Source organism: Podarcis vaucheri (assembly GCF_965113315.1).
Source record: "Podarcis vaucheri genome assembly, chromosome: 4".
Lineage (NCBI taxonomy): Eukaryota > Metazoa > Chordata > Lepidosauria > Squamata > Lacertidae > Podarcis > Podarcis vaucheri.
In genome coordinates, this window is record NC_138762.1 from 78,094,459 (window position 1) to 78,111,459 (window position 17,001).

At 44.3% G+C, this 17,001-nt stretch overlaps 1 protein-coding gene across 1 annotated transcript; it reads right to left on the reverse strand.

Annotated features, from left to right (window-relative positions):
• Nucleotides 1-3,356: 3,356 nt before the first annotated feature.
• Nucleotides 3,357-16,277, reverse strand: RNF149 (ring finger protein 149). The gene is made up of 7 exons (XM_082218742.1): nucleotides 15,560-16,277; nucleotides 10,362-10,612; nucleotides 9,451-9,519; nucleotides 7,319-7,401; nucleotides 6,337-6,433; nucleotides 4,467-4,662; nucleotides 3,357-3,939 (listed from the first exon to the last, which is right to left on the reverse strand). The coding sequence occupies exons 1-7, from the start codon at nucleotides 16,260-16,262 to the stop codon at nucleotides 3,881-3,883; spliced, it is 1,458 nt and encodes a 485-aa protein (XP_082074868.1). The 5' UTR covers nucleotides 16,263-16,277; the 3' UTR covers nucleotides 3,357-3,880.
• Between the last annotated feature and the right edge of the window lie 724 nt (nucleotides 16,278-17,001).

The window sequence follows — 17,001 nt, forward strand, 5'->3', positions numbered from 1 at the left end:
TCTGCTAGATCACAGACCTCTTCCATTCACAGAACAAGCTACAAGGTTTTTCAACTCGGTACCTGAAGAAGGGGACGGGGAAACCTGTTGCCCATCAAAGTGTTCCAGGACTACAACTCCCAACAATGCTATCAATGGCTACAGGCCACAAGGGCTAGGCTCTGCTTCCACCAATGGAGATAGGATGCCTCTGAATGCCCTTTTTGCTGGGAATCAATGGCATTCAGGCCCTGCTTGCTTCTGACAGGCACCTGTGGGAGACTCTCTCACACAAGATGGCAGCTGCAAGCCTGGTTTGCATAGCCTGGCCTATAGGAACAAATTGAAAGCCCATCCTATTCAAGGATGTCTCCCCGCCCAACCACCAATACACTGAAAAAAAGGAATTTAACACAGCTAAGTCCACTGTTCTAACCTCTGGCCATCTGCCATGCAAGCAGGGACTGATGGGAGTTGGAATCCAACACCTTTTGGAGAGAGACGCGGGTGGCGCTGTGGGTTAAACCCCAGAGCCTAGGACTTGCCAATCAGAAGGTTGGCAGTTCGAAACCCCGGAACGGGGTGAGCTCCTGTTGTTCGGTCCCTGCTCCTGCCAACCTAGAAGTTCGAAAGCACGTCAAAGTGCAAGTATAGGTACCGCTCCTGCGGGAAGGTAAACGGCATTTCCGTGTGCTGCTCTGGTTTGCCAGAAGCGGCTTAGTCATGCTGGCCACATGACCCAGAAGCTGTATCCTGGCTCCCTCGGCCAATAAAGCGAGATGAGCACTGCAACCCCAGAGTCGGTCACGACTGGACCTAATGGTCAGGGGTCCCTTGTCTTAAAGTAGTATATTGCCAGCGCCAAGGAATTGCTCAAGGAAGAGATGCCTACAAAGAGTGCCTATGAAAAAGCACACCAAGAACTCAGGCCAATGTACGTTTGAATAGTGGGAGTGGTCCCTACTATACAAAGAGTGCCTAGGCAGGGGTATTTTAGAACGTTAGTCAAGGCAGGCTAATCCTTGGGCCTAAAGATGCTGCTCAAACATAATGGCACCATCCCACACGCAAGGAGGGAAGATTTGTAAGTTTCCATTATTGGGTTTCCCCAAACTAAAACCCCCAAACCAAGTTTCATTGTTGGCTTGCTGACTTCAGACTTCTCCCATTTAGCAAAATGGAAGGAGGGAATGAGAAGCACAAGGTCAGTTGCGGATACATCTGAATGCAGCATCTATCTGTACTTAGGCGATTTTGACCATTTGCAGACTAGATATAGTCTAATTTTAAGTTAACATAGCTCTGTCATTTTACTTTGTGTGACGTTACTGAGGTCAGAGGAAGAGGTCGCTTCAGGAGGTTTTGTCATCGTGCCTTTTAGAGAGAAAACTGTTAGCAGGCACTGCAATTCGGCCTTTTTTGTCATCACTCCTCAGCAGCACACAAAGCCATACAGAAATCAAACGATTAGCAGCCCATCTCAGAAAAAAAAAAAAAATTCTAATTGTCCAAGGTCAGATGCCGTGTTCAGATTATATAATCTGCTTACTTATAATTTACTTTAGATAATTTACCTAAATAATTTGCATAACTGAGTCTGCTTCCAAGATGCCTGTTTCCTCCTTGGGCTTTGGGGTGGGGATGGATAAAGACATAGAGAGCAAAAAGGCTTACAGAACAGCTCTAGGATAGGAACTAAATTGCACATAACGCAGCAATCATACCCTGTTGCCATGGGAAACTCTTCCCTTCCCACCAGACACCACCTGCATGTTTCTACACATCTACCTACAGCCAAGTTTCCAAGATGCTATATTCAGAGGGGGACAGGTAAAGCACATTTAGTGCCTAGCAGCTAGATGTGGACTCCGTATTCAAAAACTCTAGTTCACATGCTCCGTTAAGTTTTAACATGACTGTTATTGGCTTTCCCAGACCTTTAAGAAATAAGCCCAGGAAGAAATGCAATCATAAGCCCAACCCTTTTTACAGGGGGGAAATGTAGTTGGTACTCACCGTACTGCTTTCGCCAAGGCAGGGGCTACATTGCAAATGTTAGGAAGGATCTGGAGACTTTCAAGGCACACAAAAAACGACGTCCTGCTTTTTCCGTGATGCTAAGCCGGAGTTGTGATGTGCTGAAAACAACTAACCAAGTAACACTTCCGCTTTGTGCTAAGGATGTAGGGAAAGATGAGTGACTGAATAGTTCAAAGGCAGTTCCTTTTTGAAAGCAGCATCCATATTGTTTGAAGACGCAGGGAGTAGTCATGGCATGGTCCACTCCATTAAGAGCTGGCTGTAAGATGCAGGCAGGTCTCGCGGAGGCCAATTTTAATTCATGACAGGTGGCTGGGTTATTCTCATCAGAGAAGGTGGCGAGGTCCCCCCAGAATATTTTGGTAGGATTTCTATCAGAATCTTCGCTCTGTTTCTTCCTGCATCTGCCCCCGCCTACGTTTGAATTCCTCTTCCCCAAACTTGAAAATACTGAAATTAAATACTGATCCAATTTAAGTACTAGGTTGCATATTTTCTCTGACATTAAAAAAGCACCTTACCAAATATCTAAGTTTAAACACGGTGCAAAACGTTTCTTACAGACTTGGCAGTATGATTCCGTACATTCATTTATAACTATTAGAATTCTAAAATGTTCATCCAACCCTTAAGAGAACTATAAATACACAATTCACCATTTTCCTCTAGAGCTTATTGTTATATAGATTTACCTGAAGCAGAGGTAAAAATTAAACAGTGCAGTGGTATCTATTTTATACACTTCAGGCTTAGTGCTTTTCAACTACTCTAAGGCACAATACTGTTAATCTAGCACAGTAAAAACAACAACCAGTAACTATATTGTGCAAACCTCTACTTGGAAGCATCTAACAATCCTTTGCATAACAGAAACAATAACTTTACAAACATCTCAGGAATGAATTAAGGTAGAGAAAAATCCAAAAACAGCATACAAAAAAACAACAGTGAAGGGAAAGAGTGGAGAAGAGTTTAAGTTAAATTACTCTCCATGTGCAACATGAACAACTGCTGCACCACCACTGTGTTTCACAGTCGAAGGTAGCTCGTTTGCGTTGCCCGAGGCACTAATAGATTGCCTGCCAGCTACAATAACTGTGTGGCACAACTTAAAGTTATTGACCTAACAGGCAAATGAAAAAGTCACCAGGTTTTCCGGCAAGCACGTGGCAGAAATTCTCACAACTATTGGAATACTTTGCAGGTCCAAACTATGCACTCAAAACACAATTTTTAAAAAGTAAACCTCAGTGTTGCATATGTGCTATATGTACATTTATCATAAATCACCCACATTTATCTGTTAACCTGTGCAATTTGTACTCCTAGTATTGATCTTGTAATAGCTGTTCTGGCACAGAGATTACTTCTGAACTTTTTACTCTTTTTCCAGGGGGAGTTTTCACTTGGGAGCTCCCTTCCTTAACTCGATTTGTGTCCCTACAAACCAAGGGACAAGGAAACCAAGCGAAGAAAGAGAACCTGTTTCTGACAAAAGAAGTTGCAAAGAGAAATCTCCATGGAAAAAGAGCAGCAATCTCAACAAGTGCCAAATGAGCTTTTAAAAAATAGGCCAGTTTTCTAAGTAGCAACAGATATTTTTCCTTCTGGTTCTCACCAACCCTCCCAAGCTCATAAATTTGTCTCATTTCTCAACTCTCATTTTTGGTCAAAAGAAGGAACTCATACTAGAGTTATTGCCTTTTGTATCAGGTATTACTCTTCTTACAAAGCAAAGCCTCTAGTTATAGCCCTTTTGAAACGTGAATTAGAAAAGTAACACATTTAAGCTAGACACAAGTCCACAGCATTTAAACGAAACAAAATAGACATTTCGCTCCCAGTTCAAGCTGTCAAGCTTTCATACAGTGTTTCCATTAGACAGGTGTTCTTCAAGTCGAATATCTCTGCCATCCGTTTCTAGAAAATACATAACATGTTTAATACTCTTTGAGTTCCACTGTCTATATTATAGAAATTATAACACATGCCTAAAGTGCATCATTTAATTGGGAACCAAGTTATCTAAGCTAAAAACAATTTGCATTAACAAAAGCATCATGGTTTAGTCTTGAAGCCAAATGAATTCTAAATTCCCAAAACATTTATCCTCACAATAAACAAACACTATTCAGGGTTATGGGCAGTTTCTTTCCTCAAAGAGTGAAACATATATCCCACCTTTAGTATCATTTCTGTTGATCCATGTTTACAATTGTGCTATGCTCTTCCTACGGAATGACCACAGCAAAGACCTTCATAAAGTATGCAAAGGAGTTTGGGATTAGTGCTCTGATCTACAAAAAACAGCATGGGAACCTCCTTTGATTTGCCCAGCTGAGTGAGATAATCAAGGTTTTTAAGTACATCCACAGTTCAACTGAGATGCTGAATCTGACATCTGGTTTCTAGGATATCAGTTCCTACAAAAAAGAAACATGACATACCAAGTAAGGCTGTTCTTTCACCTGCATCCTCTTTTAAACCGTTACTACTTGATGCAGATCCGTTAGCAGAAGATGCTGATAAGTCACTTGTTTCATTTCTGTTCTCTTCTGGCACAGCAATACTCCAGCTCTCGGCCAACATGCTGCCACTTGTTGATTCAGGCATTACAACTTCTTGTTCATCTGCAGGCCCTCCCTTTGAAGTTGAAGGGGGGGGGGGAAGAAGTGTTAACCAGCAAGACCAGGGGTAGGAAAACTAAGGCCTGGGGGCTGGATCTCGCCCAATCGCCTTCTAAATCCGGCCCATGGATGGTCCGGGAATCAGGGTGTTTTTACATGAGTGGAATGTGTGCTTTTATTTAAAATGCATCTCTGGGTTATTTGTGGGGCATAGGAATTCCTCTCACCCCCCAAAAATATAGTCCGGCCCCCCACAAGGTCTGAGGGACAGTGTGAAAATGTTTGCTGACCCCTGAGCAAGACTGTTATTGAAAAGGGGTGGGGGAGAAGGGAAGAGAGGTCAAGCTAATGTACCGGGAAAACACACACACTTTTAAACCAAAACTTATAAGCCAGTTTCCTAACTCCTTTCACACTGTAACATAGCCAGGAGGCAGGATGGGGCACAACACAGGTATTTTGGTTGGTATTTTCCTGTCTCGGGAGAAAATAGGGGCGTGTGCCTTTGGGGGTGAGGTCAAACTGCTTTCCCAAGCCCACATGTTGGCACACAGCAGCTGTGACCGCCCCCACACTTAATTCTGAAATCAGCAAAACTGCTTTGCCAAATAAATGCACCAGCAGGGGCAGCTTGATACACATCTCAACAGTGGCAGCCACTCATTTATAGAAGCACATCCTTTTCAGGGGACATATATGAAATTAGCAACTGAGCCGAGTCAAGCTGCTTTTAGACAACCGCCTGTGGTAGCTCAGCAATCACAACACACACATTCCATCTCAGATACCCAGACTGGTGAAACTTCCCAGGGTTGTCAGTCAGGGAGAAAAAAACTTCCCCAGCCTGCTAAATGAGATGCTATGGACTGAGCCTGAAGACCTCCTGATATAGGGCTGCCTTCAGATGTCTTCTAAAAGTCTGGTAGTTGTTGTTCTCTTTGACATCTGGTGGGAGGGCGTTCCACAGGGAGGGCGCCACTACCGAGAAGGCCCTCTGCCTGGTTCCCTGTAACTTGGCTTCTCGCAGTGAGGGAACCGCCAGAAGGCCCTCGGAGCTGGACCTCAGTGTCTGGGTAGAATGATGGGGGTGGAGACGCTCCTTCAGATATACTGGACCGAGGCCGTTTAGGGCTTTAAAGGTCAGCACCAACACTTTGAATTGTGCTCAGAAACGTACTGGTTCAGGCTCACATCCTGGATAGCTGAAAGAGATTGTAGCACAGCGGACCTAACTCAATGAGTCTTCTCACTGAGGAGCTGAATGTCTGCCCAACTACAGTGATTTAGGAAATGAGCCACTGGGACAAGAAGGAGCCTGAGCCTGAGATTTGGTCCTATACAAGGAGAACATATGATGGGTGGGGGGGGGGGGAGAGGCAAGCTGGTACTTTGCAGTCAGCAGTATTGAGTTTTGATCTTGGTTTGGTTGCTCTTGCCAGATTGTTTCGTCAACATGTACCTAGTTTTCACTGGTGAAGTTCAACGAGACAGATTTCCGGCTTCTGGTTATGCAGAATTGAATTGACCATAACAACAGGCACCTTCTCTAGATAAAACCAGCTTGGGCTCCCTCCCTGCAAAAAGTAATATGCTGTGGCTGGCTAGATGCTTGGCTGGCGCAGGTATTACCTGGCCCCAAACAGGATGCCTAGAGCCTTATCACAGATTTAGTTACACATTTCCAACCTACCCAATATCCGAGAGCTTTGATGACATCTAGTTTGCACATTGGACACGTTCTGTGTTCCAGCAGCCAGGGATCGAGGCAATGCCTGTGAAAGACGTGCCTGAAGAGACATCATAGTTTTGAAATCAAATATAAGGGCTGTTCTTTTATGCAATGAAATTTGGCAAAATTAAAGGAACAAAAAAAAAAAGCTTATCTAAAGCAAAACTTCGATAAGGCAGCATTGAAGTGTTTGCTGAGCAGGCCAAAAACAATCCCCACCTTGACAAGATCCAGGGTAACTATGCAATTTAAGCTCCCGCAGAAATTAAATCTGTAGTTAACAGTGGCACACGGACCACTGAATAGGGTCGCGCCTGGGGGATGGTCTGGAAATTTCAGCTAGCGCAGAATGCTGTGGCTCAGCGGCTGAATGAGGCCCCGTATCATCAGCATATAATGCCCACCTTTGAAGGATCTGCTCTGGCTGCTAATTTGATAGCAAGCCAAGATAGATATTGATAGAGAGATATATCCCTAAAAAACTTAGGACCTGGTAATTTGAGAAGCTGCCATCTCCCATAGTGCCCTATTCAATCCCTGAACTGGGAAAGAGCCTTCTGCTGGCAGCACACGCCCCTGAGGTTGGTTTTGACAATCTACTCGTAACAGGGCATTTCAATGTGGTGGCACCCACTTCATGGAACCCACTGTGGACAACTTGTCAGGAAATGCTGTCCAGAAGCCACAAGTTCCTCATCTTTGTTTTTAGGGCACAGAAGTTGGAAGAACTGAACGAACGCCTCCCTATCGCCAGCACTGTACAAAACAAGGATGCTTTACCTGCGAGTTTATAGGCTTGAATGAAAAATAAATCAAAAAGCTACTGTGCACTTATCTTTCTCCAATCTTAAAAACACTGGGGACTCGATTTTTTTTTAAATGAGTTTTGTTAAATAGTTCCCAAGTAATGTTACCCCACTGAAGCAAATTTTAATAAGCTTACTTGCAAGGCAGGATTCGAACGATATCCTTTGGTTTGTAGTTTTCAATGCATACAGCGCAATTTTCAGCATCGACATTCAAGCCCTGTAGAAGAACAAATAAGGAGGGGAAAATAAGCAGGGAAGCAATTCAGATACCAGGACAAAAATTTGTAAAGAAATGCAATGTTACAGAGCACACAAATGATACAAAAAGACTAACTTAATCTGAAATACCAAGAATATACAGCAAGTATCTTTGTATCTGCAAAGCGGCCAACTCAAATTCTAAATGCTGAAATACCATAACAGATTACAAAAATTGGCTGGAAAATAGTGAGCTGATCAATTTCAAGCCAAGTGAAAATACAGCAAGCTACATGTATGGAATACAGGTATTCCATACAGGTCTTACCTGAAATTCCCATTGATACTCAAATAGGGTGAGACTTATGTTAGAATATTTGTAGTCTCTAAGTCAGGAGCAGAAATCAAGTAAAGCAAGTTATTCAGGACGCTGGACTATAAAGTTCAGCCACAACCAATATATGTTGCTTGGCATCAGCAGATTTGGCCAACCTAGCGCGCGCGCTCTCTCTCTCTCTCTATATATATATCTGCATTTATTTTATGCAGTCTCTTAAGCCACTCATATACGGTTCACGTGATGATCAGGACACTTGATGCTAAAATACATAGCTATAAAATGGTTTAACTTGGCCAAGTAGCAACAGCAAGACTTTTGCTGCTATTGGCTCTGCCCAGAGAAACCTATTAAATCTGTTTGGGCAATTATGAACACTCTGCTGTAAGTATCCAGGCGTGGCTCAGTCATATTAGCATTTGGTATCAGTTAGATCATCTTCACAAATTATTGCAAAGTCCAACTGATATTATTATATTACTGTGTTAGCGCCAGAAATTCAGAGCAGTTCCCATAACCAAGAACAATTATGTACAATTTTCTACTTTGTGTCTTCTTGTACAATTATGTGGTGCACTGAACAAATTATAGACTCATGACCTAGGGTTTTAGAGCAAACAAGAACATGAGACTCCCTTTCTCAGAAACAGCGTGGTTTTTTGTTTTAAAAAGATACTTTTGGCATGCCCAAGACCTTGGGTTTGCATTCTGGAATGCTTGTTCTATTATTATTGTTCTGTTTTTGCCATATCACAGACTTTTTTTAAAAAGCTCATTGGTTTCAGAAACAGCTTACAATGTGTCATCACAAGCTGCTATTGATGAAGTTCTCTTGGGTGTATGGAGCAACCAATGGATTCTACATACACCTACCTGTGTATGTAACCAGGCAAAGGAAGTTCACAGAATCACAGAACTGAGGAGTTGGAAGGGACCGTGAGGGTCATTTAATATAATAATAAATAATAATAATAATTTTTTATTTATACCGGCCCTTCCCGGTTCAGAAAACCGGGCTCAGGGCTGCTAATAACAAATTTAAAACACTTAATTGATGCAACAAAAAAAGCATTAAATACAGTATAAAACGTGAATAACAATAAATTCAGAATTCAAAAATCAATTTAGGGGGAAAATCCATCAAATAAACATTAGATGATCACCAGGGCTAGCTGTCTAAATTAGTCCTATTTGGGCCAGCGAGGAGACCAGGGGAGAATTAGCTGTGGGATCCCAGAGCGGGTAATCTTCATGAAAAGGGGAGGGGGAGGGAAGGAAGGGGAAGGAAAGATCAGGCTAAGTTCAAATTGAAAGCCAGGCGGAATAGCTCTGTCCTACATGCCCTGCGGAAGGAAGTTAAATCCTGCAGGGCCCTGGTCTCATGGGACAGAGCATCCACCAGGTCGGAGCCATCACTGAGAAGGCCCTGGCCCTGGTGGAGGATAATCTGACTTCCTTAGGGCCTGGGACCTCTAAACTGTGATTATTCGTGGACCTTAAGGTCCTCTGCGGGGCATACCAGGAGAGGTGGTCCCGTAAATACGAGAGCCCTAAGCCCAATTTAGTTGAATCCCCTGTAAAGCAGGAATATTCTGGCCAATGTGGGGCTCAGACCCATGACCCTAAGAATAAGAGTCTCATGCTCTTCTGACCAAGCTATCTCTCATTTCATTTTAAAGAAACTGTGCTAATGGAAGATGTTTCCATCTACATTAGTCTGATTGACATTACCTTATCTTCATGCTTTACAATATGCAGTGGAAGCTGGCCAATTGCTTTTATGGTTTCTTCTCTATGGCCCTAAAAAACAACAACACAACCAATTCAATCAGTAGTGCATATTTAAATGAGATTCTATGAGAAACCACCTGAGACGCCGAGTAATCTAACAACTCCACTTATCCAAGATCTAAGGGTTCCCTTTAACTGAAAGGCACCAAAGCAATCCTGTTTCCTATGTTGGCCAAGTGTTAACACATGAAATGGGAATGTGCACATGTGGCGTTTGCCTCCTAGGTGGGTCATAAGGAAAGGGTTAAATGAGTGTGAAGTGATTGGCCAGTGGGAACCTGAGGGGAGGGGTTAGAGTTAGAGTCGGAGTTGTGTGGTTCATTTGAGAGTTGGGAGTTGGAGAAGGAAAAGAGGATAAGTCTGTGGGTTGGTCGAGTTGTGTTGTGAGAGAGTGAGAGGAACTGTTAGGTGGAGTCAGATAGTTGGGATAATCAGTTTGAAGTTGTTAGGAATGTATAGGACAGTTAAGGAATTAAGATTAAGAAACTGACAAGAAAAACTAACTGAAACCATAAACTTGTTCATGTTTATAACAATAAACTTGATTATTAGTTACTGCTAACAATTGTCTGGACTCCATGTGTACCCGAGGGAAACGGGTTGGTGGCAGCGAAGAGGCAATCACAGTGGCGGCACAGGGATCAATAGACCGTCAAACGTCCGGGGACCCTGTGTGATCACCACAGCACAGGATACTGGTAAACGTGCAAGATGCACATGAAGGTAAGACTCAGATCAAAACCATTGCAACAGTGCTTCTCTCTATACTAAGTACAGGATTCGCAGCCCTAATTACAAGCAAACATTTTTCACTACAGAAATTGAAGAAGAAAAATCACCCATGTAATCACCTGGTTTCTAAAATGCGATCCGCTATAGAGGAAGCGCTGTATATAAAAAAATATAAGCCATGCCAACGATATGATCATCATGGTGATAAATGCAATCGATACAAATACAACAGACTGTCCACTGATATATTCTTGCATGTGTTGCTTGCCAACACCAATAGACATCCTCACTGGTATCCCTCTTCGCACCAGTTCCAAGATCTCCATGCCTTTGGGATACCCAACCATAATTACAACTGCATTGCCAGTACCTGTCAAGGGAAAGAAAAACAGGAGTCATGTGAGCTCTTGCACAACTTTTTTATTCTCTGTATGAAATCCAGGCAACCTTACATAAAGTACACAAGAAGTAATTTTGCTGTAGTTTTTCCTTCAAGATCCCACCCAGCATGTTGTTGGATATGATGCAAGAATAAGTCCTACAACTGCCATGCTCTCCCCCTTATAATAGAGAAAACAAAGTCTTAAATTATAATAAAATCTTAGAATCCAGGAATCTTTTCACTCTAGACATTCTGTGGCGTTCATCTCTCGACATGTCCTCCTTCTATTTGAGGGTTATCAAGATTCCCACATGCCAATTTGTGGTTGTTGGTTTTTTTTGGCGGGGGGAGGGCATTGTCTTCTGTTTGTAATATTTTGTATTTCATCTTATTTCATTCTATGCCACTTTGGTAAATTCTTGTTGTGAAATGGTTTATAAATCTGCAATCAAGAGACAAGTGGACCGTAAGAGTGTCTTGATATTTGAGTTTTCCTCTCTACTAAACCCTTGTTGTTTTTGGATTATTGGCTCCTTGAGATTGCCATACCCGACAGCCCAAGCAAGATTACACATAAGGATGAGAGGCCATATCATGCATAAATTTAGCTTGAGATTAAGATTCGTTTTGAAAATATAAATACAATGAATGATGGTGAATAGACCTGCGATGTAACTATGTTTACTTGCCACCCACCTGTTCCCAAACTTTAAATAGCATGCACTTGGGCTCAACTTTTACTGTGCTTCCTATATGTATGCTTAATACCCAGAAGAGGCGGAATAAGATCAACAGCATTGTTTTGCTATAAGTAAGCCAATAAGAAAAACATCCCTCCTCCACATTAAGTTTGTAACTGACAATATTCTGATTTTGCAAATGCTTCAACAATGACTAAAGTGATTGCAGACACTGCAACTGCAATAACTAATTTCACAACACAGAGAAGGGCTGCGTTCGAGAAAAGAAAAATATATAGTGCATATAAACAGTTCCAGTGACCTACTTTTAAGAAGCAGTTTCGTATCTTGGCCTCTTAAGTTATCAGGATGTCAATCAGGATGCTCAAATGTTGCAATCCAGAGATGCTACATGTTTGTTTTTATTCAAAAAAGAAACAGGCCATTCATGATTCAACCACGCTTCCCTTAACCAGTTCCTCCATTTATTAGCCTTCCTCATCTCCAATTTCCATATATGTAGCATTTGGGGCTTGGGGAAGAGAACTTAATACTTCTCTGCTCATGAAACTCTGGCCTCAGGGCTACAAGCTAGGCATCACCCAACCACGTGCAATTCCCCCACCCCACAAAAGTCAGGACAGAAGAAGAGGTCCCACAAAAAAAGGCCATGGGAAACAATCCGTGTGTAGACATAGACTCCAGTTTTGCTTCTGGGTCCAATTCAAAGTGCTGGCAACTAGTACACAAACTGCTTAGAGCCACATTAGTAAAGGTAAAGGACCCCTGGACGGTTAAGTCCAGCCAAAGGCGACTATGGGGTTGCGGCGCTCATCTCGCTCTATAGGACGAGGGAGCCGGCATTGGTCCACAGAGTTTTCCGGGTCATGTGGGCAGCATGACTAAACCGCTACTGGCGCATGGAGGACCATGATGAGTGCCAGAGCGCACTGAAACTCTGTTTACCTTCCTGCCGCAGAGGTACCTATTTATCTACTTGCACCAGTGTGCTTTCGAACTGCTAGGTTGGCAGGAGCTGGGACCGAGCAACGGGAGCTCACCCCGTCACAGGGATTCAAACTGCTGACCTTCCGATTGGCAAGCCCAAGAGGCTCAGTGGTTTAGACTACAGTGCCACCCATGTTCCTTAGAGCCACATTACCAGAATCTGAAGGACCACCTCCTCCCATGGAGATCTGCCCGTGGCAGATAATCTTTGAAAGCCCTGTTATATGTCAGCCTACCATTGAAATCCCCACTAGGAATGCTATGCTGCCCTGTAACTTTTAGACTGGAAGCGAAAACATTTTCTTATTTCTCTTGGTGTTTGATCTTATATTTAATGTTTTAACTCTGCTGTCCTTGGCTTTGGATGTTGTGCTTTTATTCTATTATTGCTGTGTAGTTTTCTTTCTTTTCTGAATGGCACCCAAGCTGGTTTTCCTGTGTCCTCCCTTCAACCCAATATGCATCAAAAGTGCACCTGTATGTTACCAGGCTTCTATTGTACATGATGCCCCCATCTGCTCATGCAATCTGGCTCCATTATGTCTTGCTTTCAACAAGCCACAGAGTTTTTAAAATACTTAGGAAACCTGAAATATTGCTGCAATGAATCATACATATGCAGTCTCCTTGAGGCTGTTTTCCCCAAACAATTCTTGCAATCACTTCATATGCTGCTTTCCACTCCATTACACCAAAATGCACCCAAGAAGAGGCTTTATACTTGTCCTCGCAAAAAAAAAATATGTTAGTTATAAAATCATGCTCAGCATCTTTATGCAGGTCATTTCGAGTACAGCACATTTATTTCTGAATGCTGATGGAATGCTGTGTCCTATAAAAGCGCACATAGTATCTGCCTGCTGAGGCTTCTTTCCTGCACCTCTTGTATAACTGCACAAGCTACAAAGCCAAAAAAATATTTAGAGGAACTTGCAAACAGGTAGCAGGCATACAGGATGTGGATCCAGGAAGCTACTGTGTTTTGAAATAACTAGATCCAAACAACTTGCTTTTCTGTTTATTCGGTGTTTCATACAGAAGCACTGACCATTTTCTTTTTCAGCTACAGTGGTACCTCGGTTTAAGAACAGTCCGCTTTAAGAACGATTTGGTTTGTGAACTCTGCAAAACCGGAAGTAATGTCCCGGTTTGCAAACTTTACCTCTGTCTAAGAACAGAAGCCGAACGGTATAACGGCACTGGCGGCAGGAGGCCTCATTAGGGAAAGACTGCCACAGTTTAAGAACGGTTTCGGTTTAAGAACTGACTTCCGGAACAGATTAAGTTCGTAAACCGAGGTACCACTGTATCTGAAAAGTCCTATATCACATTTTCATAAAAGGGAACGATACAACTTTGTAGGCCTCCCGTTCAGCATCTTCATTTCCTTGCTCCTCCCCACAGCTGCTCTTGTTTCTGTGTCAAACCTGCTAAACCAAAGCACATCTCCAAACAAACCTGCTGTACAAGCTCAGCCCAGTTCCAATTTCCAGAGACTTGGCAAATGATCCCTGAGTAAGGAGTTTACCTTCCCTTAAACCTGGCGTAACTTTTGCACAGCTTCCGTTGCTCCTCCTGGTTCACTGCTAAGCAGTATTATTATTATTATTACTACTACTTCAATACCGTCCTATACCCGGAGGTCTAAGGGCAGTTTACAGTATGCACTCCTGATTATGTAGCTCAGTAGTAAAGTACTTTCTAGTTTGAGGCTTTTTAGGCTTCCATTTCCATGCTAAGAAGTTAATGGGGGGTGGGCGGGAAATAAAATTATGCACAGTATACAGAAATAATTTTTTATTCTTGCACAATAACTAGGACCTAGGACAGACAAAAGGAAGCATTTCTTCACACAGTGAATAATTAATTTATAGGATTAATTGTCACAAGATGCAGCAACAGCCTACACTCACGTTTAAAGGTAAAGGGTAAAGGGACCCCTGACCATTAGGTCCAGTCGTGGATGACTCTGGGGGTTGTGGTGCTCATCTCACTATATTGGCCGAGGGAGCCGGTGTACAGCTTCCAGGTCATGTGGCCAGCATGACTAAGCCGCTTCTGGCAAACCAGAGCAGCACATGGAAATGCCGTTTACCTTCCCACTGGAGCAGTACCTATTTATCTACTTGCACTTTGACGTGCTTTCAAACTGCTAGGATGGCAGGAACACACACGTTTAGGTGGTTTTAAAAGAATGCTAAGCAAATTATTGGTGTATAAGTCGAATAATGGCTGTAAGAAATGATGGCTACACAGAACTTCCATATTCAAAGGCAATACTGTGTACACACAGCCTTTAAAGCACATTTGAAGCACATTTCCTCCCACAAAGAATTCTGGGCACTGTAGTTGATTAAGGTTTGCTGGGAACTGTAACTTTATGAAGGAAAAACTATAGTGCCCAGAATTCTTTTGGAGATGTGCCTCAAGAGTGCTTTAAAGATATAGTACGTCCACAGGAGTGTGCCACTGAAAACCAGTTGCTAAGATCAGCAACCAGCAAAGGCTTCATCTCTATTTGTGAACTTCTTGGGAGTCATTCAGCTGACAACTGTGTGGCACTGTGAGGAGCATAATGAGAGGACCAGGTCCATTACCCTTTAAACCTCACTGGTAGACCTTGGGCCAGTCACTGTATCACCAAAACCTATTTCACAGGGAAATGATAAAGACAAAATAAAGGGGGGGGGGGAGGCAATCATTGCAGCTTGAGCTTCTTGGAGGAAAGTAAAGGATAGAAAAGAAAGGACAGAACACAAACCAAGGTGCTGGGCTGCCTTTGGTTTGATGCAACAGGGCTAATTTGTTCTTACTCAAGCCAACTTCTGCTGCTCCACATGTGCAGCCATAGATGTGAGGGATGCTTGCTCCAAACTAAGGCCTTGCCTACACAAACGAGGTAGTAAAACAGACCATCCCGACAGGTGGGGGAGAGAACTTTTTGAAGATGTTCTCTGAAAAAAAGCCCAATACAAACAGCGCAGACTGGGCCAGAGGAGTGTGTGCTCTCACATGGGACTCAAAAGTAGCATCCGCCACCCGTGCGCAGCCTGTGGCACTGCCTGCCACATGGCACACCACACCAGCCCTAAATTCATACGGCACTTGCTTCCAGGGAACTTTTCTGCAGCCTTGTTGCCCACTTTTGATGTGAATACACGATGCGCCAAACCCCAAAGGTCCCCCCACTCCAAGCTTACCCGAGTTGCCACTTCCCAAACTCTTCTTCCCTTTCAGCATCACTCACCGTAATTATAGGACATGGTCAGGGTGGAGTTGCCGAACCTGGGCTCGTTGTAGATCACCACGGCAGCCGCCCGCTTCCTCACGGCGTTGGCGATTTTGTCCTTCAAGCTGCAGCCCCCGTGCGCCACCAGAGCGATCCACGACGGAGGCGTCCCCGCGAATTGCGCTCCGGGCGGCCTGGGGATCTCGTAGTCGATCCCCGGCGCGCAGCCTTCCATGTGGCGGCCGCTCCCCGCTCCCCCGCCGCGGGGGATGCCCACCAGGCCTTGCGCGTTGTCCTTGGGCGAGCCGTCGCCGTAGCGGCCGCTCTCGGTGCTCTCCTGCACCGTGCGGTTGGTGCCGGGCTCCGTGTACATGGTGGTCACCCAGGCCGTGTACCACACCAGGGACCAGGCCACCCGCGGGCACCCCACCGCCGCCAGCGCCAGCAGCAGAGGCAGCGCCACGCGGCGCAACAGCACCATGGCAAACCCCACACACGCGCGCGCGCGCTTGGCGAATGGAGCGCCCAGACCGCCTGCACCGAAAGGCGGCAGCGCCGGCGCAAGCGGCAACCTCCGCGTTCCCGCCCCTTCCTTCCTTCCTTCCCTGGGAGGCGGCCCGGCTCGCCCGCCCCGGCCAGGAGAAAGGAGGCAAGGAGGCGGGGACTCGGCGGCCAGGCCTCCTTCCTGCGCCCAAGCAAAGCCGCCCTTTCCTTCCCTCATAAATGCAGCCTGGCGCGCGCGCTCGTTCGGGAACCGCCCCCTGCCCCCTTTTCTTCCCCAGGGGAGAAATCAAAGGGCTGCGCGCGCACGCGCACGCCCAGGCAACCCCAGCCCTGTCTACTCAGGAGTCAGTTGCAGATAAGTAGCCGTGTTGGTCTGCCATAGTCAAAATAAAAAAAATCCTTCCAGTAGCACCTTAAAGACCAACTAAGTTAGTTCTTGGTATGAGCTTTCGTGTGCATGCACACTTCTTCAGATACACGTGTGCATGCACACGAAAGCTCATACCAAGAACTAACTTAGTTGGTCTTTAAGGTGCTACTGGAAGGATGTTTTTTACTCAGGAGTCGTGCATGAATTCAGTCCGGCTCGCGCCCAAGCGTGTAGGCTCGCAGCCTAAAACTGCAGTCCCCACGCACCTGGGAGTAAGCCTCGTTGAATTCAATAGTCAGTGATTCAATGATCAGGGTAAGAATTATTATTTATGATTTATACCCCACCCATCTGGCTGTGTTTCCCCAGCCACGCTGGGTGGCTCCCAACAAAATATTAAAAACAAAAAAATCAAACATTAAATACTTCTCAAGTTGTCTCTTGGGCTGTATACGTGATGTATGTTTAAATAATAAATCAATTTCCCCTTTCCCAAGTACAGTATGTTGGGAACTGTAGTTTATCCATCAGAGCTACAACTCCCAACAACCTTTCCAAACTACAGTTCTCAAGATTATTATTCTTT

Excerpts from the sequence above, each read along its gene's own strand:
- RNF149 (XM_082218742.1), bottom strand. The coding sequence starts at position 16,262 with ATGAGGGAAGGAAAGGGCGGCTTTGCTTGGGCGCAGGAAGGAGGCCTG. Across the intron at positions 10,613-15,559 it reads GACCATGTCCTATAATTACG|GTACTGGCAATGCAGTTGTA; the intron begins GTGAGTGATGCT and ends TTCCCTTGACAG. Across the intron at positions 9,520-10,361 it reads GATCGCATTTTAGAAACCAG|GGCCATAGAGAAGAAACCAT; the intron begins GTGATTACATGG and ends GTTGTTTTTTAG.